Source organism: Ctenopharyngodon idella, chromosome 20 (assembly GCF_019924925.1).
Source record: "Ctenopharyngodon idella isolate HZGC_01 chromosome 20, HZGC01, whole genome shotgun sequence".
NCBI lineage: Eukaryota > Metazoa > Chordata > Actinopteri > Cypriniformes > Xenocyprididae > Ctenopharyngodon > Ctenopharyngodon idella.
The window spans coordinates 2,079,342-2,090,332 of NC_067239.1; the positions used below are offsets into that span (position 1 = coordinate 2,079,342).

Consider the following 10,991-nt stretch of genomic DNA (forward strand, 5'->3'; position numbering starts at 1 on the left):
ACAGCGAATTACACAGAAACACTCGTTACAACTAACAGTAAACAAATATATAAAGACCTTATGCCTTTTCAGGTGGTGCTTAATAAACTGGTAAACTTTATATCCGTGAATCAACTCCGATGAACTGTAATAAAGTGCTCTCACCTTCATTACTGCCATATCCAGTATCACTCTGGAGACTGTAAGCTGGATCACGAACAGTTACTGATCTATCCTTGAGTAACAACTTTTTAGCACAACCTCTGTTTTGTATTGTCCCTTTGTATTGACATTCATTCACAAAGCAGTTCGGTGTGAAATGATTCGCGCAGACATAAACGAATTTCGGTAGAGTTGAGGGAGCATTTTCTTCGAAAACAAAATGAATCCACCTCATCTTCAGCAGATTTAGGGAGTAAATGGAGAGAGCTATGTGGATTAATCCATCCAGCTACAGAACACCTAAAACGCTTGGGAGACGTTCTCATCAGTGCAGCAATGACGGACTGTACAACTGGCTGTGAACTCGCTTAGGGCGGTTCTATGTTAAAACAGCAGTGTCTGTCAACATTCGTGGGCGGAGCCTGTGGCTAATGTGACGTCACACTGCCAGGGATCTGGAAACGGCTTGTTCTGAGACACTGCTTATGATTTATGGGGATTAAAAAAAAAGGAGTGGTTGGATTGTTATCATTATAGGGTGGTTGTGTACACACACTGCCAACACACATTTATAGCCAAACACCATGCAAAAGTGAATTTTGCATAATAGGTCCCCTTCAAGTCCTGTAAGTTGTGAGGTGGAGACTCCATGCGGACTTGTTTGATCAGCACATCACACAGATGCTCGATTGGATTGAGATCTGGGGAATTTGGAGGCCAAGTCAACACCTCAAACTTGTTGTTGTGTTCCTCAAACTATTCCTGAACATTAACTTCTTGAGCAATTTGAGCTACAGTAGCTCGTCTGTTGGATCGGACCACACGGGTCAGCCTTCGCTCCCCACGTGCATCAATGAGCCTCGGCCGCCCATGACCCTGTCGCCGGTTCACCACTGTTCTTTCCTTGGAGCACTTTTGATAGATACTGACCACTGCAGACCGGGAACACCCCACAAGAGCTGCAGTTCTGGAGATGCTCTGACCCAGTCGTCTAGCCATCACAATTTGGCCCTTGTCAAACTCGCTCAAATCCTTACACTTGCCCATTTTTCCTGCTTCTAACACATCAACTTTGAGGAGAAAATGTTCACTTGCTGCCTAATATATCCACACACTAACAGGTGCCGTGATGAAGAGATAATCAGTGTTCTTCACTTCACCTGTCAGTGCTCATAATGTTATGCCTGATCGGTGTACTTTATTATTTTAAAATTTATCATATTTACCTTATTTCTTTTTTTACTCTGAGGTGGAAATAGTAAACTTCCATGAACTATTGTTACTTTGAAACTTTCTCATCATCCTTTGTGATGTCTCTCTCTCCCCTGATATTGTCTTGTTTTGTTTCTAAATCATGTTCTACTTAGGAGCCGTTTACATGACACTGTTTTCAACTAAAAAAGGAAAACTTTTATAAGTTTTGGCCATGCATTTACACGACAATGGCGTTTTGTGGGCCTGAAGTCGCAAGCTTTTGAAAATGGGTTTCAAAGTGCAAGTTTTTGACAATGATACCATTATCAATCATCTCTATGTAAAAAAACGTGAATTTGTGAAAACAGTGACGTCATGCGTATGCGTATTACGTGTTCTAATTAGTGCACTGTCTCTTTGATTGCCATCCTCCTGTGTATATATACCCTCGGTGTGTGGTAAAGTTATGTATAATGTGTGTAGTGATTATCATTCTTGGTGTTTATTAAAAATCGTTGTATCGTTCATTCTGCGTCACACATCTTGTTCTTGCTCTTACTGGATTTACTTACCCGTGACAGATGTGGGGATGCCCAAAAGTGCTATATTTTATCATGAAACAAAGCTCCACACCAGCCCAACACTGTAAAAAAAAAAAAAAAAAGTAAAAAATGAATATAAAATATGTTTATGATATATTTTTACTACTAGTTGCCATACTCGCGGTATTTTTACAGTAGTACTATAATTTAATTCAATTTAACTTGAATGTATAGTGTGACTTCACAGTAAACAATAGCAGGAAATGACTGTGATGTAGCGGCATGTGCTGTAGAATCTCAATGATTATCTGTGTCTGCATTATAGTCATCTCATAACTGTTACTGTACTGGCATAAATGCACTTTGGGCTTTGTTTTTTGCCCAGAACAATTTGCATCTGCCTGCATTAATTTCAAAGTAAAAATCACAGTATTCTATTGTTGAATCTTGAAAACCCTCGCCATTTTACAGTGTACAGTATGTGCTGTCTAACTCATTTTAGCATATGGGCTGACGTTATCAGGTGGGTTTTGTCCACACACCCAGTCGGGCTTATGATCAGAGTGTGTCTCCAGTGTGTCTCCGACAGGGGCGTCAATATGTATGACCTCCTCTCCCTCAGGACACTTAATACTTTACCCAGATGTGCTCAGCGAGGTCGTCACACCATCAGATACCCGTTGTAAGGAAGATGGCACGTGCTGGATTGCTCTCTTGCATATTTGCCCAGCGATGTGACGTCACTGCTGGGGAAACAGGAAACAGTTGAGACTACCTGACATCCACGTTCCACAGAACTGACCTGAGAATGGAGCTGATCCAGGGAGCAATCAGAGAGAAAAAACAAGAAGAACCCATTAAAAAGTGGAAATGTTTTTAACTTAAACCACACCTTTGAGGCATAAATGATGTAGTGAGACAGAAGTTGTAATGTGGGAAAGTGTGAAGAGTTTGATCGACACAGTACACCAAAAAATAAACATATTTATTCAAATAAACAAGTTGGTTGTTCTCATTTTTAAATTGAATAAAGAATGCATGACCTCATTTTACACATAACAAAAACATTCTGCACATTAATGTAATTCTCAGGCACTGTATTGAGCTAGCCAACACTCTGGCCTATTTAAAGAACATGGAAATAGAGGCCAATCTGTGGGTGACAGTGAGTGCAGTGTATTCTTAGTATGTTGCATGGAGAATTATTCAAGTTTCACACAGGAAAGGATTGTAGCAGATGAGTTGATTGTTTGCCCTGGTTTCCTGAAAGTCAGCAGTCTCCACAATGGGCTGTGGTGTTTATGAGAAGTATTGGTGAAAAAACTAAAGGCTTTTTACTTGTTCATGGTCACTGCATTTAAGAACACCTCTTATTTGTAATGCAGTTAATGTGCCCAGTGAAATAATTAAAATATTGAATATCGTGACTAAACGCTATCGCTGTTCTAGCTGAAAACGGCTAAACGTTCTCACCTACATTTATTTTTAATGAGGGTAATGTGTCTAGTGAAATATAATTAAAATAATAGATAATATTTTGAAATGTGTCCAGTAAAGCTACTTTATCCAACGTGTAGCGGATCGCGAAACTAAACGTTACATCGCTTTTTTAGCTAAAAAAAATAATAATAAACACACTCACCTAAAAGGGCCACACCTAAACTGTCTTCATATATCTTATTTTTAATGAGGGTAATGTATCCAGTGAAATATAATTAAAATAGTGTATAATATTTTGAAATAACGCCGACTAAACCCGAACGGTGCACGCTGTTTTAGCTGAGAGAATAATCAAACGCGCTTACATCACATGACCTTAACGGTCCTTTCTCTCTCGTGCACCGTAGGAATGCGAATGAATCGGTTCATCCTAAACCGTGCTTTTCTCATATTCAGTGTTGCAAAGTATGATTCCTTCTAGTGAGTCGTTCACTCAATTTATGCATAAAATTTAAAACAACTGATAAAACATTGCCAACTCTCAAGCATTCAGTCAATAAAACGGCTTGTAAACAACGTAATATTTACCTCAGAAAAGCCAATCAATGACCATAGCATAGTTTGCTAGAATAATTAACTCTCGTGAGGAGCATTTTTCAAAGAAATATGCCATTTATTACATGTTCATTATATTTTACTCTTTTAGCTAAAAAGTAAAAAAAAAAAAAAAAAAAAAAAAAGGTTATAGATAAAAACGGCCTTATATGCAAACACAAATTAGTTAATTTTAACCTATAATAATAATGTACCAGCTGACAGGGTTCCTTGTTAAGTATGAATCCATGTTGAATCGAATTGAATCAAGATCGGAATCGAATCGCGAGCTTATGAATCAAAAATAGAATCGAATCACGAAGCCCAAAAACAGTAGGCCTACCAGTCATTGTAGGCCTACAATGTAACATGTTGTCAGTAAACGTAATGAAATTATGATCAGTTACCAAATGTTTTGACAATCTCAGTGCACTTCTTGTGATGTACAGTTTGTGTGTGTTTTACAAATCGCGTTGCTTCATTTCACATATCCTCTCCTGTGGCCTCATGGGATAGTAAAGTGTCCATCGTATGCACACTTCAGAATCTCACCGGAAGAAGTAGGTCATCTTGGTATTTTTGCCTACTCTTTTATTTGTAGTGTGAATTCAGGCATACTTCTTTTGTCACATACTGTTTTTCACCTACTATATAGTAGGGAAGTATGCGATTTCGGATGCAGTCAAGCTTAAACAGCTCACTTTACCTGAATTCACCTAATGTGGTAGATTAAAGTCACCATGAAATCAAAATGTAGCCTTCAATTCTTATTTTTTTATGGAATATTGCAGTATTTACTATACATTATTTATTTGTGCACATCACTATTTTTAAAAATATGTGCCCTCATAATCTTTAATCAATATACCTGTTTCACTCAGATGTAGCCTATCGCAACTTCCATTTCATGCCGACTTTAAATACACGTTGCACACAATGGCAAGTTCAGTTGTAACTCATAGACAAATTACTGTAACTGAAATCAAACTTTTATTATTTTAAAGGGGACCTTTAATGCCCCTTTTACAAGATGTAATATAAGTCTCTGGTGTCCCCAGAATGTGTTTGTGAAGTTTCAGCTCAAAATACCCCACAGATCATTTAGCTTTAACAGCTCGCGCTTCGTTTGCTCAACAACAACAAAGCTGGAGAATCTCACGCAGCCAAAATGAGGATTGTCAGTAACGGTGTTCAGCCTTACATTGTTCGAACCGGAGTCGACACTGATGGAGAGACTCAGGAAGAAGTTACAAGTTTTAGAATGAAACTGGACGTTTCTGAACGATTAGTGGATAAATTTATGTAGTTGCTGTGGAGTTGATTCAACTCATCGACTAGCATGAGCCGTCATGTTAATCTTTTTTCGTTGAATTGACCCTCGTTTGTGAAGCAGTCCGGCGTAAAATGACAACATGACAACAACACTCTACTACAACAACTCTTCCTCTTCTCTAAAGCAGCCCAACATGGCCTCACCCCCTTTGTTGCTGGGGGCGGGGTTTATGTAAATTTGGGGGTTTGTGATGTCAGTAACCCGGGAAGAAGCTCGTTGTACCAGCCGTTTGTTGTGGCGATTTCTGTAAAAGAAAATATCTCCCTTTGCATTGAACTTTAAGCATCATAACTTTGCAGATACTGTTTATGCTCAATCAGCAACATTACACACTAACTAAAGTTAAAAAAGTAAAATCATAATCAAGGACCCCTTTAAAGGTACAGTATATTGATGTTGAAGTGCGTGTGGGTTATCATGACACAGTGCCCTTCCCCAAGGCCAGTTGAATAGGTTGTATTACTCTGACCCTGAAGGTGTTTGTGTCATAAGCCACAGTTCAGGCCTCGGCCTGCGGCTGGTGGCCCCAACCACCCCCTTTCTCCCAAACCTTAAGCATTCAATCACAGGTTATTAATAACAACCTCAGTTGTGAAAAGAAATTGGAGTCACATGATGAATCATTTCATAACAACGCATTCGACGCCTCAACTCACATCATAACCAAGAGCTGCTAGCACTTGTCTTTGGAGCCAGTGACAGAGACAGATTAAGAAAATCTGTGCTGAGCCCGGTGTGTGGCCAAACCAGAGGAGGGTCAAATTGAAGCCTTAAAAAAACCACAGTGTGAGATATTAATCAACGAGAGCCATGTTTCCTCCCAGCTAAAATGAACAGCAGGTTCCCTTTCCCTCGCCATGGGCTCTTTTAATGCAGGGACCGGCCGGGGCCCAAACATCCTGACGGAGAGAGGCTTTACTCTTATCAGGCAGGAAACACTGCTTCTCCGCCACATCCTCTTTACAAGAAACACGACTCAACCGTTCCCAAAAAACGCAGGAAGACCAAGCCAGACTCCAGGATTTGTCAAACGCCCGCCACCGCCTCCCTCTTTCCCCCACTTCAGATTCCTTTTATCAAAAAAGAGGAGGAATTTGAAAAGAGAGGGAGAGAGACACAGAGGGAGAAAATATAAAAAATGATGAACGTGTAAAACAGTTGACGGGGACGAGGTGTATTTATTTATTTCGCAGAGATTATGAAAGTCTGCATCAGCAAGATAGGACGGGCAGCAAAGGGGGGCCAAGGTAGGGTAGGAGGGGAGTTCCAGCGCTCTGCTTAAGACACGCACCCAGAATAAGACAGGGGGAAACAAAAGGCCTGTGGAGATGGAGGCGGAGAGAAAAACAGCAGAGCCTGTTTTACACTAATCCTCTGATCCGCGGAGGAGTGAAACTGAGCGCATAATGGGTGTTGCTGATAGCAAACTAGGAACGTAGGGTGGATACTGCCAGTGGTTATGGCGACGGGCTGCCACGCACAACACCAAAAATTAGAGGTCAGCTTCTCGAAAGGACCTCAAACGGCAGCATTCAGTACTAAAAAATAAAATGCATGCAAAAAAGCTCCAAAAATATTGAAAACATAAATGTTTAGCTATTGATAAAATATTGTGGATAAAAATCCATGAACATTAGTAGGCCTATTCTGTAACTTCCCATAAAGCAGTTTATGATAAATAATATAATTATAATAATATAAAAAAATTAACGAAAAAATTCGGGGAAAAAAAGTAACTTTCCATAAAGCTATTTGTCATACTTTCGCTATCATAATAATGAAAGTGAAAAAAAAACCAAAAAAAAAAAAAAACAGCTGAATAATAATAATTACACTGAAAAAAAAAACCCGGATCGTTCACACCAAACACGATAACTATAAAGATAATGATAAAGATATAGTTCTAAAAATCGTTCTCAATATTAAAGAATAGCAGAGTTCACACCACAGCTATAACAGAGAAACGATAACGTTGAAATCGCGTTCAGAACTTTTATCCAGCTGATGAACGATAAAAACATTGACAGCCAATCAGAATCCATCCTGATGTAACGAACTCGAAAATTTAAAGTGACAGACAAGCACGCGCTTAGAAAAAACAGGACGATATTGTCCGTTGGTGTGGATGCTAATATGGATGCTAATATAGTTATCGTTCTTGGTGTGAACGAGGCTTTAAAATTAAGCAGTTTATATACTTATTACTACTAGTACTAGCAGAGGCAAAATAAATCGCTGTACCTGTAATTACAAAAGCAAGAGTCTTTTCTCCTGTATTTATATTGTGTTTTTATTTAGCGGCGTCTAATTCAGACGGGACCTCAGAACATTCACTTTTAATATATCACAAAAATGATGAGCATCTGCAACATTTTTTTTCTTCTCAAGTCCAGACAGAATCACTGTGCTGTACTTATATGGGCAAACACAAACATAAACTCAAAATTTTATTTGAATTAAATTAATATGGCAAACCTAAATTGGCATACAATAGTATTCATTATTATTATTCGTCTTTTAACTGTTTATGAGTATACATATACATTTTTAAAATGAATGTAAAGGGAAAAGAAAAGGCCAAATTTCCTTCAAAATCAAGTCCTAATGAAGGAAGAGACCAGCCTCACTTAAATAATTCTTGAGGTAAAACAATTGAGGTTTGAAAAAAAAAAAAAAAAACATGAATATATCTGGACTGAAAAAAACAATACAGTAAGCTTTAATGCAAAGCAATTCGATATATAAATAAGCTTTATCGCATATGTACATGCTTTTGTGGCAAGATATGAGAGCATTTCTATGTTTGTCCTTTTTTTTTTACTTCCGTTCTCTTTTTGGAAACAAAGATGGGAATGAACTTCAGTGTTTTTTTTATCTATGCATCCCTGAGGTGTCCTTTGACTTCCTGTAGCTTCTCTTTTCCGCTCCCTCCGCAGCCCCCCTTTCACCTGCCAGTCACACTGCTGACCCACAGTCTCTGTCTGTGTCAACTGTCCCTGTTTTGGCGTTTATGAAATGCTGTAGTTGTTGTAGTAGGCTGCCGTGGCATCGGCCAGTACGGAGATGAGACTGGTTTCCGAAGCGCTGCTCGAGCAAACGGAAGCCGGCGTTACCTGGATGTGTCCCGTGACCGTCATCCCACCCTGCTCGGGGTGATAACTATTGGAATTTAGGTACTGGTCGAACTCGTCTCGGTCGACCTCGCCCAGCAATTCAGCCTGGCTCAGCTGGTCCAGACCCTCCAGGTGGCCCTGTTCCGGAGGGGGTGAGAGCTGGCCGAGGTGCCCCTGGTGCCCATGATGGATCTGAACCTGTGGGAACGACGGGCTGTAATAGGACAGTGGATGTGCTGGGATAAAAGTCGCCCCACTTCCCTGGTGGGACATCGGGATGTGGCCCAGATGTGAGCTCCCGCAGTGCAGAGGTGCCTGTTGGGAGTAATCGGGATGGTAAGGAGGAGGACTGCTCATGTGTGCCGGCGTGGGACGCCTGTCATCTGGGCAAGAGGCGGAAGACGAGCAGGAGCTGGTGGAGGAGGATGAGTAGTAGGACTGGTGTTCGTGATCCACGGCGTCCAGAGGAGACATCTCAGGCGGCGTGGGCAGGCCGTACGGGTACGTGTCGAAGCTGCTGTTGGAGCTCGCGGGATCTCTGAAGACCCTGACGCCGGGCAGAGCCGCGCTGGGAGAGCCGAAGCCGCCGCCGCCGCTCACGCCGCTCTCCTCATCTTTATCCAGTGGGTGACAGCAGCCTCGTGGGTCCGGAAGGGAGTTCTGGTCAGGACCGAGGGTGGTCAGAAGGAAGCCGGGGTCCACGCGTTTACAGATGCGCTTCAGCTGCTTCTTCCTACGGGGACGGTATTTGTAATTGGGGTAGTCCTGCATGTGCTGCACCCTCAGACGCTCCGCTTCCTCCACGTACGGTCTCTTCTGCGGTGGAGTTAAAGCTTTCCATGACTTTCCTGGTGGAGAAAAAAAAAGAACAGACGCATGAGACTTAATCATGTATTTTTGAAGGATCCATTTGGAGTTTTTGAGACTGACAAGCTTAACAATCACATTAGCACCAATACAAAATATTACATGGTTTATTGTAAGCACAGCTGCCAGAGCCACATTTAGTTTGTCTGCTTTTATTCTGCAGCAGACAAAGATAATTTAATGTCTTCATAAGCATTTTTTCTGAATATTTCAAAAGAAGTAATAAAAATTAAGATTAACTAGTATAATTGTTTATAATGTCAGTTATAAAAAAAAATGTCATTTTGCACCACAGTATTTGAAACTTTTTAATGGCTTGGCATTCATTTTATAATGTTTGAATTCCAGTATTGGCAGTAATTATATTGAGTTTATCGTTTTAGCTTTTAAAAATACTTGACAGTGTTTTTAAAACTAGAGCAGTAGAGAAAAATTAAACATTTCCTATAAATACCAATAACTGTTAAATAATGTACAGTAGTAAAAAACAGAAATGATGCACACATCCAAATTATAATTTCAAAACTTCCTAGCCCTGAATTTAGTGATTCAGGTAGTCACGAATAGTATTTTGCCCTTAACTTAAAATACGCTTGTTATTTTTATTTCTTATGCATATGTTGTGATTATTTTATGATTATTTTAATTCCTTTTCTATGTAAAGCACTTTGAATTACCATTGTGTATGAAATGTGCTATAAAAATAAACTTGCCTTGCCTTATTAATTCACTATCCCATGATTAAGTTTTATTTTTTAGTTATTTCTCACAAACCTGAAGATCAGACTGATTTCAAATAAACGAATTTAAAATTATTTGTATGTTTTTATATTATTTTATTAATTATTGTCTACTAATTAAATAGTTTAAATATTGACATTCTTTCTACATTTTATATAAACTCAGATTTATAAAGGCCTAAATGTATTTATGTTTGAAAAATGTCTCGCACACTTGTGAAATGATAAATGCGACTCTTTGATCTAAATACAATTAAATACAACCTAAAGATGTGCCGTATCTCACTTTGATTATTTCGGTTTTGTTTCAGTTTATTTTCATTTCAGTTCTGTTACAGATTCACGCTCACGCTACCAAAAAGTATTTTAATTAATGTCTACAATTAGTTTACAATTACTAGCTACGGTTAGAAGGGATTAAACATCCCACTTTCTGTAATCAATGCAAAAAACAAAACATCTATAACAGTGAATTACGTCTCACAACGAAGTCTTACAAAACTTGCCAATGACAAAATAATTTCCTACTACTACTAATACAATAATAATAAATATGAGATGTTAATATTAATTCTAATTATTAGACAAATAATAAAAATAGTGTCTTACCCAGCATCTTGCTTAGCTCCGCGTTGTGGAGATCGGGGTTTTGCACCGCGAGCCTCTTGCGCTCATCTTTGGCCCACACCATGAAGGCGTTCATGGGTCTCCTGATGCGCGGCTCCGACACCTTGTCCGCGGGAGCTCTGTGGGAGGTGTGTCCGTCAGGTACGTCCGCGTTTCCCGCAGAGCACTCAAAGCTCTCCGGCCAGGACGAGTACGCGCTAATTAGAGCAGCCATGTGCGCTCCCAAAACTTCCCTTTTGTCTCAAACTTTGTTTCTAGGGCGCGAATGTGACCTAGAGATTCTCTTTCAGTTTTGAATCTAAAGTAAAGTAAAAGCGCAGTAAGAGATGAGTTTGAGTGAAGAGCACTGTGAGAGAGATCAGTGTTTGGTGTTCGACTCCCCCTCTGAAGCTGTGATTCA

The 10,991-nt window shown here is 39.7% G+C and overlaps 1 protein-coding gene across 1 annotated transcript; it reads right to left on the bottom strand.

Annotated features, from left to right (window-relative positions):
* Nucleotides 1-7,508: 7,508 nt before the first annotated feature.
* Nucleotides 7,509-10,991, bottom strand: sox7 (SRY-box transcription factor 7). Its single transcript, XM_051875007.1, has 2 exons — nt 10,574-10,991; nt 7,509-9,205 (listed from the first exon to the last, which is right to left on the bottom strand). Exons 1-2 carry the CDS (start codon nt 10,803-10,805, stop codon nt 8,253-8,255), a joined length of 1,185 nt encoding a protein of 394 aa, XP_051730967.1. The 5' UTR covers nt 10,806-10,991; the 3' UTR covers nt 7,509-8,252.